This window comes from Tetrao urogallus (genome assembly GCF_951394365.1).
Source record: "Tetrao urogallus genome assembly, chromosome: 11".
Taxonomy (NCBI): domain Eukaryota; kingdom Metazoa; phylum Chordata; class Aves; order Galliformes; family Phasianidae; genus Tetrao; species Tetrao urogallus.
The window spans coordinates 19,400,416-19,421,567 of NC_136824.1; the positions used below are offsets into that span (position 1 = coordinate 19,400,416).

The following is a 21,152-nucleotide window of genomic DNA, read 5'->3' on the forward strand; positions in this document are numbered from 1 at the left end:
ATGGGAGCAGATCGCCCACCTGGTGCATATGAAGAGGAAACGGAAGCACTGAGGTCTCTGGATGAATTTGCGGCCTCGCCGTGGGGCTGAGCAGCGTGGGGCACGAGGCGGTGGGGCTGGGACGCTGCCTCCCGCCTCCGCGGGGCCACGGCCGGGCCGAGCCCTGTGCTACAGCAGTCTCAGGGAGCTGTGGGAGGTGAGCAGCGGGGCGGCCGCAGCCGTAGCCGTGGGGTCAGGCGGCCTCGGTGCCCCCGTCGGCCGCAGCCGCCCCGTACACCTCTCACAGCCCCTCGCCCCGGGCTGGGCAGCGGGACCCCCACCACCTGCCCTGCTGCCGGGGTCTCTCCCCAGTGCCTTGCGTGGCCCGGCCCCACGGCTTCCCCCTGGGCTCCGAGCTGTGCCCCCCGGGGTGCCGCTCCCCTCGCACCCTCCCCTCTCCCATCGGCTTCCCCGGGCTGCGGGCAGAGCTCAGCGAGGAACAAGCACACTTAGGCTCTGCCCAGAGGCACGAGGTCGCTGCTGCCGCTCCCTGCACCCGAGGACAGGGGCTTTCTGGTCCTCTGCCCGCCCGCCGCCCCCCGGCCAGCGCTACCTCGGCCCCACCGTCTCCCCCCGGGCCGGGGCCGCAGTGCCGTCTCCGCTGTGCGTGCGCGAGGCACCCCGGCCCCAGAGCCGCTGTACCGGGATGCTCTGTACATACTGTAAAAAGCAATTGTTTGAAAGCTGTTGTTTTTGGGTTTTGTTTTCTTCCCGTCCCCCCGCTCTCCCACCTTTCCCAGCCCGAGGGATGCCTGGCAGCACGGCGCTCCCCGATGCCTCCCAGGTTGGCTCGTCGCTCTTCCAGCGGTCGCCCCAGAGGCAGCGGGGCCGGGGTGCTGCAGGATCACCCCAGGGCCAGGGCCGCCCCGGTAGGGCCAGCGACCGCAGGCGGAGCAGAGCGGGGCTGAGCCGTTGGTGTTGATAGCTCTCGTTTCCATTGGAGTTGCTGTGTTGGGTTTCATTTCAGTCTTCCTGATTCTGCCCTTCTGTAAAGTGTACATTATTACCAAGTTCCTTGTTTTTTATATATATATATATATAAATATATATATATACAAACTGTACTCTTCTTGCCTTTGTACATTCGGGCAAGGAGAGAGAATAAATCTTTTTAAGAGACAATCACAAACCTGTGAGGGTGGCTTCTTCTTCCCATCCCCGCTCCCCTGCGCTGCGGGATCCACAGGCAGCCCCTGGTGCCCAACACGGCGCAGGGACCCAGCCCAGGGCTGAGACCCATCCCTACACCACTTAAAGCCTGGAAATGCACTACTTAAAGGGATAACTGATCAGGGACTCCAGGAAGGTCAGCTGCTGAGAGGCAACAGGCATAATTAAGGCTTTAATGGGCAGCAATTACATAAAGGGATGGGTGTGTTGGAAGCAAGGCAGCACTGAGCTCAGGAGCCAGTCCTCACCCCGCTGCCTGGCCTGTGGGGAGGGAGCACAGCCATTCCCCAGACAGCCATCAGTTCCACTAAGGGACTTGGAAAGGGATGGCAGCCCCCTGTGCCGTGCCCCTCGAACCCACATCTGCCCTGCTTCCACCACAGTGGAAGGGAAGGAGGGCAAAGAGATGACTTGTTCACACCAGCTCGTATCCCTGCTCCACCTCTCTCCCCTTTTAGAAAATACTGAGCCCGATTACAGAACGGCTCAGCTTCTGCTCTGACGAAATCCTTTGCAGGATAGCAGGAGTGAGAACGGCCCCACAGCCAACCATGGGCTGAGACCCACCACCACTGGTTGCAGGTGATGTTCCCACCACTCCTCCACCCCACGGGAACCGCTGCAGTACAAGGAAGGCTCCGCTCTTGCAAAAAAGCAGCCCCAGCTGGGTGAAGTTAATCTGAATGCCCCTTTTATTGAACGCGGTGATAGTGCAGCGGTAACATTGGACAGAGTAAGACTGCTTAAACAAAAGCTGGAAGAGGAAAGAAAGTTGGGCCTTTTTTCTTTTAAAAAAAAAAAAAAAAAAAAAAAAAAAAAAAGTTAGACCAGTTAAAACAGCATTGGTTGCCCCAAAGCAGAGACGCAGAGGGGTTTTAATGTAGTGTTAAAGGTTAACTCACGCCTCCTCCACGTGTCTAACCCCCAAACATGCCTTACTTTTAAGAGTCTGAGTGAAAACCAAGAGGTGTTCGGTCAGATGAGCGCACGCCACACATCAGGTGATGGGGACAGACCAACAGCCAGGAGAGAAGTCGGGCTGACGATGCTGCATCTACCGCTGTGCTCCCTGCGCGGCCCAGCGAGGCCTCGAGGCCAGCATGGCACACAGCCGCAGGGCAGGAGCTCCTATGCCAGTTGATAAACATCTTCCATTTACTATTTGGTGATTACATGTGTGTATATATATAGTTCTCTAGGCAACACGTTTCAATGAGATAGTCAACTCTGAGGATACACAGGCCAATCTAACAATGAGAAATGCAGTTTCAGTTCAACAAAAGCTCGTTTTCCCTTTCCTCAAGAAAGGAGATGTAACCCTCTCTCCCCTCAAAAGGTTTCCAGGTCACGCTCGGGTCCCCCGCCGCAGCTATTCTTCATCAGAGGAAGAGTTCTGGTCCAGGGGATACACCATGAACATCACGTCTGGCCGCGAGGGGACAGAGGGGTGACCAGGCCTCACGATCTCAAAGCCCAAGAAGCTGAAGGTCTTCAGGAGCGGCGCTACCAAAGAGAAGGAAACGTGTTACACCAGGAGCCTCCTCTGCAGCTGCCTCGCCCCGCGAACCACGAACTCTCCTCCTAACCGCAGCGGGGATCTGCAGCCATCCTGCAACACACCGATGCTTTTCACTCTGCATTTAGTTGGGGGCCGCAGCTCTGCTCAGAACAGCCATCCCAGCTCAGGGCACCGCTGGCCATCAGCTTCCAGGCACAGCCAGGTTTAAGAGCAACACCCCATGCCTTATAATTAAAAAACGAGCAGAACCCAGCATCGCGTGTCTCCTCCACTACAGAGGTCACCCACGCAGCCAATGCTGGCGAAACACAAGAACTCGTTCAGCTGAATATTATTTTTGGCATCCTAACATGGAGTGACATCTTCCTGGGCTCAGTGCGGCTTAGCTGCAATAGCAGGCACTGCTTTGGGGAGCGCAGCGCAGCTTGTGATGTAGCAGAGTAAAATTAGAATTAAGGCTGGAATTACTCCTGCCATGGCGATTTGCTCCGTTATGAGCCCGCACCGAGTGAGACCCGAAGCGACACATCCACAGCTCTGTACCTCACCACAAATCTCCTCCAACTTCCGTGCTCTAATCGCTCACCCAACACATCTATCTTTAGGTCCTAAAGCAGCCCCCTTAAGCCATAAGCATCTCCCATTGAGGCAGGATTACCTGCAGGCCTAGGAAGGGCAAAAGTGCTGGGAGATCTTTAAAAAGCAGAAGGGCAACGAGCTACCAGGGTTCACGTCCTGGGTATTAAGCTCTCCAAACCACAGAGGCTGGTGCCAAATACCATTCCTCCCCCAAGGAGGAGGCTGAACTTTCTGGACAAGGAAACGCTCCAAATAAAAAAAAAAAAGCAGCACATGTAAGGATTCCTGCAGGAAAAAGCACCCCCTGAAGCCCCGGGACACACCAGGTTTCTGCACGGGTTCAGCAGCACTGCTTTAGATCTGAGGGCTAAATCTGACAGCAGGGCCGAGCTCTCACCTCTATCTTCTCTGCTTTTTCTGAAGCAAATAAAGACATAGCTGACTTTCATTTTTTCTTCAGCAAATTCCAGCAGTGCTGATAACCTGCCAAGGAGCAAGGAGAAGACAAAAGAACATCAGCAATAGGAAGTCCTGTCCCGAGGAAGCCACCGAGCACCATCCGTGGCTTGGATGCTGTCAGGCAGAACGATGACTTGTTTACAGATTGTCCCAGTGAACAATGGGTGCCAAAACAATGGGCTTCCTGCCTTCGTGTCCAAGCCTGAATCCGAGTCCCCAGCACCCACCAACACACAGCAGTGCTGCACCAAAGCCTTCGGAGCTGGGGAGCTGGACACGGCAGCCGTGTGCATTCATTCCCTCCGCTGGCAACACACACGACCCGTGGTGCACTAAGCTGTTCCTGCACACATCACCCGGCTGGCAGAGCCGAGGAGCCGCACGGCAGAGCCCAGCTTCCTTCCTCTCCCCAGGCACGGGCCCCTCCTGTGGGCACGGAGCACCACGGAGCCCCGCCGCCATTTGCGACGCGGGCTGTGAGCACGCTGACAAACAGGGCTGGAATCGAGATCTAATTAAACAGCAGTCAGCGAGCTCGCAGCACGCTGAGGGAGATTGAATTTGCCAGGATTTCGTTAATATGGTAATGAACTACTTTAATTATAGCCTCCACTCAGCTGTTTTACCCAGCTAAAAATAAGCCTGCAGCATCGTGCTTCATGTCATGAGTGGGGCTGGTGAAGGCCCCCAAGAACCAGGGGCACACGTGGGGCCAAGCGCAGGGAGCACAGTCAGCCAGCCTCAGAGCACAGGGACCAGCACGAGGCAGCAGGAACAGCACGGGCTGAAGGTATCCAAGGAGCCTTTGTTGTGATGAGCAGGAGCTGGTCACACGTGCTGATGAAGCCCGTCTTGAAGTTTAGAAGGGCTTCAGGGGGCTCTGCGCAGGAATCCAGCAAAGCCACGGCGCTCCTCTCCTCAGATCTCCAACAGTGTGCTTGGCTGGGAGTAGCTGCTCTGGAAGCTGCGCTTACACAAACTTCCCAGAGCAGAGCTGTCTGGACAAAACACAGCCCTGTTCTGCCAGCAGAGAAAAATCTGAGGCTCTGGCAGAGCTGGCAGCCTGCATGGCAGCAGCCCAACAGCAGAACCACCTACTGATGAGAAGGAGCACAGCAATATAATGGAGCTTTTCCCCCCTGGAAGAGAGGAAAATACTTGCCAAAAGCAGCTTGCCAATTGGCCAGTGGGATAAAATGTTCCACAAAGTATGCAAAGAATCGCTCCACTCATTTCTTGAGTATTTTTCATTAGCACAGGGCCTCTGAAAACAGTAACCCATCCTGAATGGCCACCAAGGGGAAGAAAATATCCTCATGCTAGTCTCCCATACATACATCTCTGAGGACAAGGTGTTAAGGCCATCCTTTAGGTGTAAAACCAGGGAACAGAGCTGTTGTATGTGCAGCTCACCTCCCCATACACACCACATCACAAACGTAAGCGAAAGGCCACAGGCACAGCTCTGGGACCCCAGACTTACCCTTCTTTGCTTCCATCAGCTAATAACCCATCAGGAATTTCCACAAAGAGGCTCTGATTCGAAAGCACTGCATCCCAGGAGGAAGTCTTCACCTCTGTGACCTTGTACTGGAAGTGGACAACATGAGGCTTCCCTTCGTGCACCGGGACATCTTGGCTAACAGTGATCTTCTCATCCTGCACAGGGAGGGAGCAGAGCTCATGACATGCACTGCAGGGTGCAGACACACCACGATGAGCATTCAGGCCTTACAGCAGGGCTCAAAATGCGTTTTCCTGCTCACGTGAGTGCAGTTCTGCATGTTGGCCCTACACTCAAACCCTGGGCAGCAAGGGACCATTCAGATCTTGGAGGGCAGTTTGTCGGCAACTCCTGGAGCCTGAACCAACATGCTAGAACAGCTTCTGCCGCTGCAGCCTGACCACTTCTGTCACCCTGCTCCTCAGCACAGTCTTTTTGTTTAAGGAACGACCACAAGCTGCTTCCCCAGACCTTACAGCCAGCTGGTACAGCAGTGGATTAAGGGAGGAAAAGGCAGCACAGAGAGAATCCCAAACCAGACAGAAGCTACACGGATTGAAGGCTGTGGCAAGGTCTTTTCCAGAGACCACAGATGCACACATGCCCCCCTAACACAGCTCCAAGCAGGATGCCAAGCAGGCAGCCCGCCTCAAATTCAGTGAGCAGTTCCTAGAAAACAATTTTGTGGTTAAATGCCATTCCTTCTCCTGACAGTTTTCGTAGGCAGCAGGCTTGCCCAATAATAACTTCCACATTTAGCTGTGAAAAGCCCCAGTGAAACGACCGGAGAAATTCATCAGGCCCCAGAGTAACACTGTCAGCTCCAGCTGAATTGTTGTATCAGGGCAACGGAGCCAGCTTATGAGCTCTGAGATGCAGAAAGAGCACCTCAGCTTCTTATCTTTAATTAATATATTCCACCTACGCAGCCCTGACCACAATGCCCACACCTGAGAAAAGGCAGCTCGGTTTGGATCCATGGTATTCCTCCTCACAACCAGGAGGGCAGGGGACATTTCCTCAGCTGTGCAAGCACTGCAGAAACAAGTGGTTCAGCAGGAAGACTTCTGAGAGGGTTTCCAGGCTCCTCCACCTCACTTCCCACTGTTTTACCCCCTATCACCACACAAGCAAGCAGTCAAACCCCCCTGGTTTTGCTGCTGTGCCAAGAAAGAAGCTGCTGAGCAAGTTAACACTGGTGACATCGGCTCTGCATGTAAATCAGGAACTGCCTGCTGCTGGTCACCAAAGCAGAGGAAGCTGCTGTTTGTTTCAAGTGCACAAAGCTGCGTGCTGAAAAACAAGTTTACACTTGGTCAGAATAAATATCCTGCAGGAAATAAACCTATTGGCTGAGCTTGAAACAAGTCTGTGGGGTTTGTGATGGTTTTCAGCCAAGTGCACCCAGAAGCCTACCTACCAAGTGCTGCAGCTGGAAAGGGGACATCTGACCATGGCACAACAGAGCCAGTGGCAAGAGTCAGAGCACCACAGAGGTGCATTTAAAAACAGCACAACAAAGGGATTATGCACACCTTTCACGGGAGCCTTCTGCAGTTTTTCCTGTGCGCAGAAAGTCCCTTCATTGAGGAAGGGATCTCTCAAGCATGAGAAGCTTACAGCTGCTTTTCTCATACTTCACAAAAACAAGAAGAGAAGGAAGTTGAGAAAAGCAGGGGAGGGGTGGCACATGCACTGGTTTGTGGGAAGGTCTGCAAAGCCTGCAGCAGCAGGGAAGGGTTCCCAGAGCTTCCCAGCCCTTCTGCAAGCAGAAGCCAATCACTTTCAAAGTTTTCTCCAAGCTCTGAACCTAGCAAGGTTTCCCATTTACATGGATTAACAGAACCAGTTCCCCTGGCTCTGTGGGAATTGCATTTATGCAGCCCATCTCAGGCAAGTGGAATTTTATTCCTGTCAAAATAGTGACATCCCGAGGACAGAAGCTGTTCCTGTGAAACAGTAGCCCAGAATTCTTTGGAACATGCTCACAGCAAAATCCTGTTTGTGCAACAAGCATCCAGTTTTCGCTCACTCACCCCTGCAGAATGTCCCCGCCACTCTGTCTTTTATCCCAGCTGCCTGCTCTGCAACCCCAGGCTCCTTTCTGGCAGCTCAGAGCCACAAGGACCAGCTCCCATTTGCTTATACTTCACCGAGTGCAAAATTTTCCATCCCAGTTGCACTCCTCAAACATCCCAAGCAGGACAGGGGGAAAGCCCTGGGTGCTGGCAGAACAGGGAAGAAGGATGTTAGGATCTTTCTGTGTTAAGACTCTGAATGCAAGAACACCAACAGCTATAGGGAGCCATGCTGCTTAATTTGTAATGCTGTTGTGTGCAGGCACTGTGCTGCAGACTCGGGAAGAAGGCAGGCTCATTCAGAAAGGTCATGCCTTCAGCTAGAACAGCTGATACAGCTGGAAAAAGGGCTTAAGCTTTTGGGTCCAGACGCCTTTCCATGTCACGCTGCAGCACCACTGACTTGAGCAGGCAGCAGAGAGGGGCTCCCAGTGACCCACAACTGGAGTGGAACTTGAAATTGCTCTGAACGGTTTAAAAACACAACCTGCTCCACTCTGGGATGAGCTCTGTTAAGGAAGGGGTCAGTTCTCAAAGACTCTGGTAACAAACTGGGTTTTATCAGGAAAACAGTGACCATTTCCTCATGAATTTCCAGAGGAGACTGTGTAGCTGTGACCTGGAAGGGCCTGCATCATTTCGTCATACGAATTCTGCTTGCCTCCCACAGGGTAAATAAAATCAAGACTAACACCTATGACAACACTGCTGTCTGAGCTGCTGAATTTGCAAGCTTAGCATGAATTTAGGCAACTTCATCCAATAGCACTTCACAGCCTGGTCTGTGGAAAACAGCCCTCGTCCCAGAAGGCAGGGATGGAGGTCCCAGCACCACCTCGGCACCCACGCAGGGGAGGACATGTTCCTCAGCCACGGCCGCAGCCCTGCAGCTAACCAAGTCCTCAAGTACATGAGAAACAATGTTTTATTTAAAAATTGGATGCCAGAAAGAGAGAGAGAGGGAAAAAAAAAAAAAGAATAAAATAAAGTGGAGACATGCACCACTGTAACACAACAGAGGAGATGCACAAGCACCAGTTGCTGCACTAAAGAGTCAACCCAGGTGGAAGCCAAAAAGATCCCTTACAGCACAGGTGGCCACAGAATGAGGGGGACACAGCACTCCTAAGCAACTCTGCAGAAACTGTGATCCCGTCCCTCCCTGCACGCAGGAACGCTGCAGTGTGAGAGCAGCCTGCTGCTGCCACAAAGTTCAGGTGGCTCCCAGGCCTGGACAACGTTACCTCCTGGAGCAGAGCACAGGGAGGAGCTTACCAACCCTCACCCTCTGCATCTCACCTTTCTGCTTCCCATTCCCTCTCTTTGCACAATGTTTGAGAAGTTGCTTCATGGCTCTGCAGCTGGAACAGCCTCTGGGAACAGGGCTCACCAGCTCTGGCTGCACACCTCCAAGAAAAGTCTATTAAGAAACCAGCAGTACTTAAGCAAGACAGCTGCCGGCAGAGCTGCTGGAAGAAAACGAGCTGTTTCCCCACATATTATCGAAGAGTTATTTGTGTTTGTTCCCAGAAGGAAGCAAGCAGAGCTGTAACGCAGATACGGGTCATTATATGGACATCAGATGTTGCTCACCTTATAAATCAGAGCTGAAAGAGAAGGATCCCTGCTACCCCCTCGCCCACCGGGGATCTTCGACAGTGGGTGAGGGGCATCAGGAGCACCACAGAGGCCCCGGAACGATGTGCCTGCAGCACTGCAGCTGGGGACAGTTACTCAAAGGTAAAATACTACTGCAAGAGAAAGAGAGGACAGCAGTTAGCAGGAATCAGGTTTCCAACACTCCAGCTCAACCCCAAGCCGCTCGTATTGCTGCTTCCCCAAGACACGGGAGGGCACCCACAGACCTTCCACGCCTGCAGGTCTGCACGAAGCCACCTGGCTGCCCAGACTGTGAGAACAGCAGAGCTTTGCTGGAGGCAGAAGGGCTCTGGTAGCCACAAACCCAGAGAGCGTGCTGAGCCACCCCTTGCTAATAAGGGACGGCTGGGAGCCTGCCAGGAGCAGATGGCTGAAACGCATGACCAGATGAGCACACATTTTCTACAGACAAATATCTACAAATAGATCAACAGGGCTCAGAAGGAGGAGGTTTAAAGTTTCACGTTTTTGAAACAGGGAGGAGTGAGAGGGCTGGTTCTTCAGACGCCTCCAACACACTGCCCAACATCCCAGCTGGCATTTCCACACACGCGTGAATTATCACACAGCTCCCTCAGCCCGATCCTATCATTACAAGCTCACCCCACAGACTTCGTCCTGAAATTGTTTTTTATCAGCTTAATACAAGTGAAAGAAGCTCCCCTTGCAATCTCAAAGATCCCTCAGGATCACTCTGTGCTTTACAGGCTTTACCACTACCCTAGCTTTCAGCACGTTCACAAAGGCAAGTTATTTTGCTTCTGGAGCATTATGTCCTTCACCAGCACCAAAAAAGCCCTTTCTCGAGGCACAGGGCAGCAGCAGCATTCCTGTAACCAAGCCTGCAAAGCCAACACAAAGAAAGCAGCCCTTGCCCAGCAGTGCCGTGATGCAGCACACCAGCACAGAGCTGTATGACCACCACCCTGTCACAGCTTCCCGAAAAACAGAGCGAGGCTGTAAAGGACAGGCTCCATGCAGGCATCTACAGCTGGCTGGCTGTGCTGAAGCTTCTCAGGTGAGTCGTTGCTCTGCACTCCAGCCCTGCTCCGTGAGCTCAGCACCCAGGGAGCCACATCACCTGAATGGCTTGAGCAGCGTGCAGGGAACGGAATGCACACCAGCAGGTTGAAAACAACCAAAACGCTTGTGGGTGCCAAAAACAACTTGCAAACGCAGTTACGACACAGGCTAGAGTCCTGGCTATCTACCCCACACCAAAACAATCTCTCTGCAGAAAATACAAATATCCCTCCCTCAGCTTTGCTAGACAGAGCTCTTCTGCAGTGTTTCCATGTGGCCACGACCAGATGCTGCTTGCAGAACAGGCTGCTGAACCCTCCAGAAGAGCCATGAGGAACTCACGCTGGAGATGGCTGAGGGCAGAATCCCTCCTGCACGCCCGGCTGCACTCTGCGTTAATACACTCCTTCGGCACACTGTGACTGAGGCCATCAATGGACCAGTGTGTATTCAGTAGTAGTGGATGTGGAGAGGCATGACAAAGCACTTTGCTGTGCCATTCCCCACCCCCAGAAAGCTGCTGGCAGCTTTGTTTTTCCCTTCCCTCCTCCCTCACCCCTAGTTAACAATGTACTATTGATAGCTCTTTCCAACTTGCGGCCAATGCATCGAGAAGCTGGATAATGAAGTGCAGTCGTGGGGGAAAAAAAAAATAAATAAGAAGAGAGAGAGGCAGCGGTTCTCATGCAAAGCAGCTCCAGCCACTTCCCAGTTTTGCTTCCTCCGGCACATGCAGGAGGCAGAACATAAGTTGCCTTCTTCAAGTGCTCGGCCTCCGGGCCCGGCCTCACCAGCCGGCACGCTGCCTCACCTCCCACCAAGCGGCCCTAACAGCAGCACGGGGCGCCAATCGAAGGACTTTTCCCTCTCTCCCACGCAGAGGTCCCACGAAGAACTTCACACCACAGCCCGACAAAACCTCCTCCTCGACACAACCGACGCAGAGCACAAACTGCACAGCGCTGCCATCCGCGGCCTCTTCGTGTTCGCCGTAGCAAAGGCGCTGAGCCCCCCGGGCTCCTCCGGCCGATCAACGCGCAGAGCTCCGCGCCCACGCCGTCGGGTGTCACTTCGCAGCGGACACCCGCTCACCTTCCAGCCGCACACCTGCAGCCCTGCACCTCCGGGCCCCGCCGCGACGAGTCGGGCCGCTTCCTTCTGTCGCGCTGAAGAGCGGTGCCGGGTGCCGTCCCCACGCAGCCCCACCGCCGGCCCCGTGCCGACCTCCCGGTGCCGAGGACGCAGGGACGGCCCCGCTAACCGCAGGACGGCCGAGCGCCGGGCCCTACAGCGCGGGCCGCCCGGCCGCCGCCTCCCGCCCACCTCAGCGAGGGAAGGCCGCAGCCCGCCGAGGCCCACCCCGCCGGAGCTCCTCGGGCCCAACGCCCTTCTCCGTCAGCCTACGGCTCCCCGAAGAGCGCGCAGAGGCTCGGCGGGGCCGCGCACCTGTCCTGGGTGTTTATCATCCTCGGCTGCCTCCGGCTAGGCTCGGCTCCGCTCGGCTCCGCACCTCCTCCCTCCTCCGCCGCCGCGCTCCGACTGACCCCGCCGCGCGCCGCGCCCCGCCCCCTTCCCCCGAGCGCTTGACCACGCCCTCTTCCATCGGTCACGCCCATGTGACCACGCCCCCTCTCGTTGACCCCGCCCCCTCCAGCGCGCGCCGGGCAGGCCGGGAAGATCCACCGCCCCAAACAAAGGCGGCGCGCGCCCCTGCCGCGCATGCGTGGTGCGCTCCTCCCCTCAGCCCTGCGCTTCGCGGGGGTTGGGCCGCGGGGAGCCGAGGCGGGTCCGGCTGTCGTGGGTCCGGCGGTGTGCGGGTCCGTGGGTCGGTGTGATGCTTGACAGCCTGCCTGGTTCGTGGTAATCGAACTTCAGAGGTGGCCTGGGGACCTGCTGACCCATAGCCTGGATGAGTAGGAGCCAGAGGGACGTAGAGACCCGTAGCTCAGGTGCATAGAAACCCCAAGGATGTAGAGACCACAGTTCAGATGAGTAGGAGCCAAAAAGAGCTACAGACCCGTAGCCTGGATGTATAGAAACCAGAAGGACCTGCAGAGCCATAGCCTGGATGTATAGAAACCAGAAGGACCTGCAGACCCATAGCCCAGATGTGTAGGAGCCAGGAGGACAAGAGAAATGGGAACGTGGCCATCAGCATGCACAGCTGCTTGTTGCAGGGCTCTGCACGCTCTTGTGATGAGCAGGGGGACGCAGAGCCTGCAGAGCCGGGCAGTGCGAGCAAGCTGTGGGCTGTGATGGGTTCAGCCTGCTGGAACAGAAGTTCCTCAGGCCCCTGGGAGCTGAGCCGGAGCACATCTGGGGAAGCCTCATACCTACTCGCCCTCTCTCACGCTATCTGTCCCGGTCTGTGGGCTCGCAGCTCCTTGCTGCTTCTAGGCTCCCTGGTTCCCAGCGCTGCAGCGTTGCGTTGCTTTGGCAGGAAGTGACCAGCTGTTGTGCAGAAGGCTGGCCTCCAGCCAGAGCCTGAGTTCAAACACGGCCCAGAAAATGGCCTTTCCCCCTTCCTCCATGTTTAAAGCCTTGCTCACAGCCGTAATTCTATTTATAATACCCAGGAAAAGCAAGCTGAGACTTTCCCACAGTGGCTGCCTTGCAGGCGATTGTTGTTCGGGAAGCTGGAATGTACACGATATTATTTTTGAATCCCCCGGGAAGGGTTTTATTGCGCGTCCCTTCGTGTCCCCATCTGTGCCACGGAACGTTTTGCTGAGCGCGAGGTCTCTTGCTGCTGCTTGCGGCTCTGAGAAGCTTTGCTGAGATGCTTTGGGTGTCTCTGCGCCGTGGGATGTGTGTGTCCGCCATCCCCAATGCCTCTGGGTACTTTGCAGATGTGCTGCTAGGATGGTGATTCCACCCGTCTGCCCGTTTCCAAGGCACTTCTCACTGCCAGTGAGGTCTGTGGCACTTGTGGTTTTTCCATTTACCAGCACTGCAAACCAGTGAGCTGCTGTTGTTCTTAGGGCATTCCTCTGTCCCCTGCTTGCTGTCCTTGCTGTGCAGCAGTGAGGCATTTCTGGTCACTGTCATCCTTCTGCCTAGCAAACTGTCCTCTTTTCTCTGTTCTTTTTTTCTCACAGGCCATTTGCAAGCAGCTTCCCAGCTCCCAAAGCTTTGTGCGTTGTTTTAGCATGGCATTCCACATGCAGTCCAGCAGAGCATGTTCCTTTCCTGGCCTGGGAACACTTCTTGTGCTGCAACCACCGCGAGGTAGGACTGGCACCTTAGAGCAGCTCTGCTGTTCATTGTGCCAGTTTTAGGATTCATCATCCCAAATTCCAGGTGATGATGTCTGCAGGCCTTGGTGTTTAAGAGCCTGGCAGCCTCATGGTGCTGCCTAGGGTGGAAGATGCTAGGTGGAAACAAGTGAGGAGATGACAGGAGGACAGCTGTTTGTCACAGCCTTCCTGAACGTGGGACTGACAGCAAAGATGCTACCCAGATGTTCAAGGCTGAGAAGGACAGCAGGGTCCCTGTGGGAAGGGAGCATCTCTCGAACATTTGCTCTGCATTCTTCCTTGTCATCAGTCCTGGCCATGAGTTTGTGTGAGAAATGGCCATAAGCCCGTTCACCCCTCTGACTGGCTCCATGGCAATGCAGTCACAGGCTGACCTCACAGCCACAACCTCTCAGATAAGGAAACCCGTGCTGCTGGTTGTACTAGGGAAGCTGTAGCCTTTCCCTCTGCCTGCTCCCAAAGTGAGTACCGCATGCTTTTCCCTTGGCTGTGCCCTCATCACTGCGACCAGAACCTCAGAGCCCACAGTGCCACATAGCTGGCTGTGTCAGAGGCGTGCTGCCTCATGGAAAACATTTAGGATCAGAACTTTGAAATTAAAGATAGAAAAAGATCGGTAGCTCTCCAAGTAATTAATGCCCTTTAGTTATTTAAAATCATCTTTAGGAATGTGCCATTCGGAACTTTCTAGGGCTGAGAACATATCTGGGAATGCAGTTATGTCTTCAGCTGCAGCCTTTTCACCCTGCTTTTGTGACTGCTCGTTTTCTATGTTAGGATCTTGTTTTTCTAGGGGGAAAAAAAAAATACAAAACAGAATGCTGCCAAGAAATTTTGTTTTCATACCTTGATCCTCCCAGGCTGCCAGTTTGGCCTTCCTGTGCTGACATGTATTGCATTACCAGCGCTGCAGCACCAGCAGCGTTCCTGGGTTTTGGCTTCCCGTGTTTCTGGGTGAGCCATGGATGTGCTCAGGGGAGTCGGTCAGCCTGCAGGGCTGTGAGGCTGGAATCGTGTCTCAGAGTTCTCATGTGATTGTCCACCTCAGGGTTGTGTTTTAATGGTTGAAGCAAGCCATGCTGATGCAGTTTTCTGCTGCTCCTTCATATTCCCGTCATAGTGAGTTGATTCCCTGGCAGACCTGCCTGGAGCTGGGGGTCAAAGCTGAGGCACGCTGCTGCCATCCATGCCTCTCTGTGTTTTAATGAGCTCTGTCAGAATTCGTTACTTAGCCATTAAGTGGTGTCAGCGCAGAGTTCATGCATGAGCTAAGTTGAAAATCTGCTAGGTGTGAATTAGTGATGAGAGAAAAGCAGGTCAAGGAACACGTTGTTTCAGAGCACGCTGAGCTTCAAGCTTAGCAGAGGCGATACTGGTGCATCCAAGGTCTTGAGCAGGCAGACAAAAGAACATAGGCAGGGGATGAGAGCTGGTGACAAGACGTGGTAGCCCATCCATCAGCCCGCCATGGTTCTGCGTGTCACCAACGAGCAGTGTGCTCTGAAGATGCTCTGGGCCAGCCCCCAAGCCTTTACAGGCATCGGAGAGGGCTCTGCTTGCATCAGTGGGGTGGTCATGGGGTGAGGTGCTGCTGTGAGAGACATGTGAGCTCCCAGCAAGCCTGCACAGTGGCAGGATGGGTTGCCCTGCAGGGACAGGCAGGGTTTTACTTCACATACTGGAAAAAGACACTTCCTCCGTCTGTGATCACTTGGCATAGCACAACCTGGAAATGAGGTGTGATGGAAAAAATAAGCCACGAAGAACAAAGCCTACAGCAAAGGCAGGAACGTGTAAGTGAGAGGTTGGGGCATGTGGCTCCCAGCTTGTGGCTGTGTCAGCTCGCTTCCCTTGGTTAAAAAAAGGCGTCTGTGTTTCTCTGCCCCTGTTTGCTGTGATGGGAGGATGCTCACAGCTGCTTTTCTGCGTCATCTTGGCCTCCCTGTTCCTCTGTGCCCGGAGCCTTTTTCTTTGGCTGCCTGTGGAGTCCATTCGTGCTGTAGGATACATCCAAGACCTCCTGGTGCAGGCTCTGCTGGGTGGCACCAAGTGCCAAAAATGAGCCCTGGAGAAATATCTGAGGACGGATTGCTAACGAAGAGAGAGGAGTGCTTTGCTGGAGGGACCTGCCTGGGGAAAAGGAGGCCTTTGGGAAGAACAATATTGTGTTTAAAACAGGAACATGCTTCCTAGTGTGCAGACAAGTGTCATGCAAGCTGCCTTGTTTTGTGGCACACTGATGGGTGCAAAGGAAATGCTATGGCTGATAGCAAAAGGGCTGGTGGATGTGACATGGAAAACAGACGGGCTGTGAGGAAGTGTCTTGCTCTGACACACTGCACATCTGAATCCAGCTAGCTCTTTGTATTGATTTTTGTAAAAGCCCTTTCAATTACTTTTGCAATGAGCTCATTCTTTCTGGCACATCTCCTCTCCCTTGTTCACTTAACACGGGCTTCCTCACACCTCTCTTCAGCCCTCTGCATGTGAGCTGGGAACAAGCAGCTCTGTTGTTGTCCTCAGGGAAAAACAGGCACCTTTGGGGCATCTCATCCTGGCTCCTTTTCGGCGCCGTGTGGCGGTGTGTTGAATGGAGCCAGAGGTGTTTCTGATAGAGCTGTCTGAAGTCAGCCGAAATCTGTCTGGCGTGCTCCGCACCGGCACAGCAAGGCTCACTCAGAAGCTGCCTTTCTTTCTGCTTTGGTGTTTGGGTTTCAGGCATGTTGTGAAGCGATGCTGGAGGCTTTGCCTTGGCTGTTGGCTGGGCAGCCTGGTGGTCCAGGAGCGCGGATTCGCTCTGGGCTGCAAAGCGCCTGCTTGCTGAAGCTGCTGGGAACAAAGAGCTGAGGAGCTCACGGACCTGTCCAGGCAAAAAACCTCCTCTGTTTGCTCTGATAATACTGCTTTTCTCAATTCTACACCCCCATAATGATGTGTCTGGGCCTGTTTTAACCCACTGGATCACTCGGAGGCTGCAGCTGAGGTCTGGTACCCAGATGTTTCCTGAACCTGATCTTGCCTCCGTCCCATCCTGTGGACTGCTGGAAGAGGTAGCACCATTCCTCTTTCCCTTGCTCTGTGCACACGTGGGCTTGGGATTGCTCTCTACAAACCCCAAACCCTCATGCTCCTATTTGGCTGTCCCATGGTTATTTCTGCACGTGCAAGGGCTTCTGCTCGGTGCCTTTCCATTCCCATGTGGTCAGATTCATAAAGCTGATATTTCTGTGGCCCCACAGGAATTTTCAGGCTCAGTGAAACCACCGCTGAGGCTGGTTGTGTCTTCAGCCTCTGGATTGCTTGGGAACGGAGGCGAAGAGAAGAACATTGTCCTGAAAAGCCACGTGCCTCGCTTGCAGCTGGGAGCTGAGGCACGGCTTCTGACTTTGCTCTGCAGCCTCTCAGCCCCTCTCAACCACAACCCAGGACACTGATCAACCTGAAACTGCTGGTTTTCTTGTGATGGGCTCCTGTATGTATTCCAAATGCTGTTGAGACTGCTCTGTGGGTATTTTTAGTGTGAATGAGTATAAATAGGTGTGGATACTTGTCTTCTACAATTTTCTTCTTTAAGGTTTAATGGATATTTTGCCAAGAGATGAAGGTAGATTGTTTATTCATGACACGGGTTGCTAAATTGCTTGATGCAGTATGAATGTGCAACCCTTTCCATTGGCTGTCTCAAAACCACCAATTTCACTTTGGTAGTGTTTCAAAGTTGCTGCATTCTGTGGGTTTTTTTTTTTTTTAGGCGTTATTTAAATTACTTGTATAAAATTGCATTCTTTATTTGAAACAGCCCCAGAAATCTCTGTCGGGCATGCAGAGAGTAAGAAACCTCTTGTATTCCGGAGGGATAAAGTCTGCATTTCTTAGGTAGGCTCCTTTTAAGGTGGATGATGAGCAGCTCTGGATTTTCATCTTGCAGAGAAGACCACAGACCCTTTCTGGGGCTGTCAGCGTGCAGAGCAAGTTGTAGTGAGTGTAATGCTGTGGGAGGCAGGAAAGGGTTTGGGGGAAGACCTCCACCTGCTGACAGCGCTCTGCCCAATGCAGCCCAGGACACCACTCACCACTTTGTCCCAAGGGCACATCACTGCCTCACGGTCACCTCGGTGTCCCCAGCACCCTGCGGCCATTTCTGCTTCCAGCTGGGTGCCCCAGCACGGCTTTGGAGTTGTTCCTTCCCAGCTGCAGGACTTCCCGTTGTTCTTTGGTGAACTCTGTGATGTTACTGTTGCCCATTTCTCCATGTTTTGCCTTGTAGAGATGTCTGGGATGGTGCTGGCAGCTCCCCTGCCCGTGCGGCTCCTGCCCCGCTGTGTGTGAGCGCTCTCCCTGGCGGGTTCTCTGCAGGGGTGTGTGCTGCACATTGTTTTCCAGCATTGTTAGGAGAGCAATGGGAATCTGGTGTGGATTTCTTAGCTTGGAACACATTCAGATGCCAAAACGTTTCATGCTGATTACCTAGCAGTTCTCCTTGTTCCGGGGAAGTGTTGTTTGAACAAAGCTTTGCACTGAAGAATGGAGAAAGGAAATGAAAGGAGGGGGAAGGAGGAAAAAGGCCTCCCAGGCTCTGTACAGCTTTGCTCTCAATCCAAACTCAAACACCTTTGCCGTGCAGGTGCATCAGGCACCAATGAGGAAACCAAAAGACTCTTCTTCAAGAGCCACATCTGCAGTTATTTCCGGTGCTCTTGTCCTCCCGAGCATCCTGCAGTCCTTGGTGCTCCGACCGCAGGCACTGAGAAAAGCCAAGCTTAGGAAAAATCAAGGAAGAACGTCAGGAAATACCCATCAAACAGCTGAGCAGGGGATTCCTGAGCAGGTTTCCTGTGCTTCTTTGAAATGCTGATAAAAAGCTTTGTGAGATACCTGCACGGAGGAATTTCCCAAACAGGGCACTGGAAGCTTCACACCACAGTGCACACATGATGCTGGAGCTCCCACACGTGCTTGGCGTTTGGATAGTGATGTGAGACCTGCTGGGAGCTGCCTGATGAAGACCTTATGGACGGCTAGCTGGTAGAAGGGCACGGTGTGCTGTTGAAAGGACTCGTGAAGCTGCTCCAAGGGGCAGTTGTCACTTGGATCCTTTGGATCCCAGCTCACGTTTGCCTCTGCACGTCCTCAGCGTGCAAACAGGGCTGAGGGAGAGCACCCTGCCTCCTCCTGTCCTGGATGCAGGCTGCCGTGACCCCGGGACGTGGCTTTGGGACAGAGCCAACATGCAGCCAGGCACCCCTGAGATGCAGCAGGGCCATGGGATCCAGCCCTGGTGGTGGCAGCGTGCAATCCTGCACATCTTCACTGAAATTTGGGTGCCCGGCCATCATTGCAGCACCTGTACACATCTGAGCTGCCAGTTGAAGGGGCGGGTTCTTAGGGACTGGCAAAATATCCCGTGTGCCTTTCAGTGTTTTCCTCTTTCTTTTTTTTTTTTTTTTTTTTAATTACACTTGGAGCCTTTTCTGAGCACTAAAACCTAAAAAATATTTGGGAAAATATTAAAGTGCCACTTGTGGACCTGCCAGACTTTGTTTGCCTTGTTTTTGAGGGAAGCTATTTACAAAGCCCTCCTTTTGGGTCCTTCCTTCCCCAGATCTCTGCTGGGAAGTGCTGGTGCCCCATCCCACCACGGAAGCCGCGGGCTGGGAACACAGCAGTGCCTGCCGCTGGGGAGGTAACGCCACGAACCAGCCTGTGCATCTCGCAGCCTTTTAAAACATTTCCAAACCTCCTAACACAAACCCAGATCCCTTTCCAAACCAGCCCCTTGCAACCCTTCCTGTCTCACAAAACCGCACCGATCTCCAGCCAGAGGAGCCTTGGGGCTGCCCTGCTTCACCCACCCCGTCGCTTTTGTCCCTGCCTCGCATCTCCCCGCAGCGGGCTTCAGACGCCTCGCCTCGCTCCCGCAGGCTGAGAGCAGCGTGGATTTCCTTCCAGCGTGACGGTTGGGGTCACTCTTTCCCAACGAGCGCTTCCCTGCCGCTACGATCAGCTCAGCATCGCGTCCCGCTGACGCCCAACCGGGATTTCGAGCTTTTGGGACTGCCTTCCCTGGAAAAAAAATTAGCTACGTCTTTGATTTTAAATAGAAGTGTGCGGGAATACGCTTCTTCGTGTGGGTTGAGAAGTTTGCTGAAACATTCTATGCGCTGCCTGGATTTCTCCGAGCCTGGATCCAGCGAGGGAGCTGGAATCTGTTCACTGTGCAGCACTGTGCAGCTCACAGTGGCTGGATCCATCCCTTGCCTCCCACTGTGGCCTTTGTCACTGTCCCCTCCTGGGCACGCCAGGAGCCCAGTTAACCTGAGTTAGTCTTGTAACCATAGTGCTTGACTGAATATTGCTTGAGGCCACGAACCTTAAAGCCAGGGGAGAGCTGCCTGCCACCTCCCTACCTCTCTCCCCATCCTTTTGCTCTTCTCAGCCCCTTCCACTGTGCCCTCCACCCCATAACACCTCCCTGCTGCAGCCCAGCCCAGCCGGGGAGAGGATTTGGTGCTGCTGCACTATCAGCTCAGCCTTGGGGTCACCCTGAGACCAGGCTTGATCCCATCCCTGGCAGGCGAGGGGACGGAGTCTGTGGGTCAGAGCATCCTTGGGGGTCTGGCTACACTGTTATCCCATGTGAAAGCCACCACAGGGCAGGCAAAACCACATGGGAACTTCCTGACCCCACGGAGGAGGTGGAGGGGAAGTGGGGAGATGCTGGCAATGGGAACTGATGGCAGGAGAAGGGGTCTGTGTGAAGCCCAATGTATTTTCCTGTGCCACATGTCATGTCAGACCTGGGGATCCCATCCTCTGCGTGCTGAGAAAAGCTACCTGCTCTCATTTCCCTCACCAGGTGAAGAGTTGCAGTGTTATCCATTAACCCGAGTTAGTCTTGTAACCATAGTGCTTGACTGAATATTGCTTGAGGCCACGACCCTTAGCCTCGGGTCCCACTTTCCTGCAGCATTTTGGGGGCAAGCAGGACTGCGTGAGTCCTGGATGGATTCCTAGGGGCGACTGAGCCCCAATGTGAGGGCTTGGGGGCTGCACTGTCATTGATTTGGGACGTGGGACTGCTTCGGTGCTGAATGCTGTTGGCTTTTGGGGATATAGCAGCACAACCTGGAGGAGCTCATAGTGCAGGGGACACACGAACATCCCGTTGTCCCCACTTCGCCCTACCTGCTGCTGGCAAAGCTGCCCTTCCTTCTGCCTGGCCGAGCGGCCCAAACCAGACCCCGTTTAATTCAGCAAGTCATGAATTCGTAATGCTTATTTACCACGCAGGGCCATGAATATTTGATGGCTCACGGAGGAAAAGCAGAGGGGCTGGCACGGAGCGTGGCTGTACCGAAACAGGGATGGAAGGATGCAGCATCCCCCAGCTAAGCCCTGCAAAGCTGGGCAGGCAGGGGCTGCAGTGCCGGGCCAGCAGCTGGAAGATGTCAGCTCGAGGGAGCCGGGCGCGGAGGGGGAACCACAGGCTGGGAGGGATGGAGGGGAATTCGGAGAGCGTGGGGGCTCGGGCATCTCCAAGCTGTTGCAGCTGGCTGAGCCTGATGGGATGTGACGGCTCCAGCCGGGCGTGTGGCCACACTTGGGCTTGTCCTCGGCGTCCTCGTCCCCATCGTGGGTGACGTGGCCCAAGGATGCTCCTGCAGCCCCCACCATGTCGATAAGGCAGCCCTAAGCCAGCAGGGCTGAGATGGCACCCACTCCTTGAGTGACGTGTGGCTCCTCCCGCAATGCTAACACAAGCCAGGCCAGCCCAAGTGACAGGACAACCCTTTTAGGGTAGCAAGGACCCTGCTGGCTGGTGCTTTTATCTGTCCCTGGGGAATGCAGTGGCTGCACTGACAGCC

General features: G+C 54.2%; 1 protein-coding gene across 1 annotated transcript; it reads right to left on the reverse strand.

Annotated features, from left to right (window-relative positions):
• Positions 1-2,578: 2,578 nt before the first annotated feature.
• Positions 2,579-11,496, reverse strand: OAZ2 (ornithine decarboxylase antizyme 2; the record flags this gene model as incomplete). Its single annotated transcript, XM_079540970.1, is given in 6 exon segments — positions 2,579-2,712; positions 3,705-3,790; positions 5,250-5,425; positions 8,942-9,022; positions 9,024-9,096; positions 11,477-11,496. Coding segments are annotated over 6 exon segments (570 nt in total).
• Between the last annotated feature and the right edge of the window lie 9,656 nt (positions 11,497-21,152).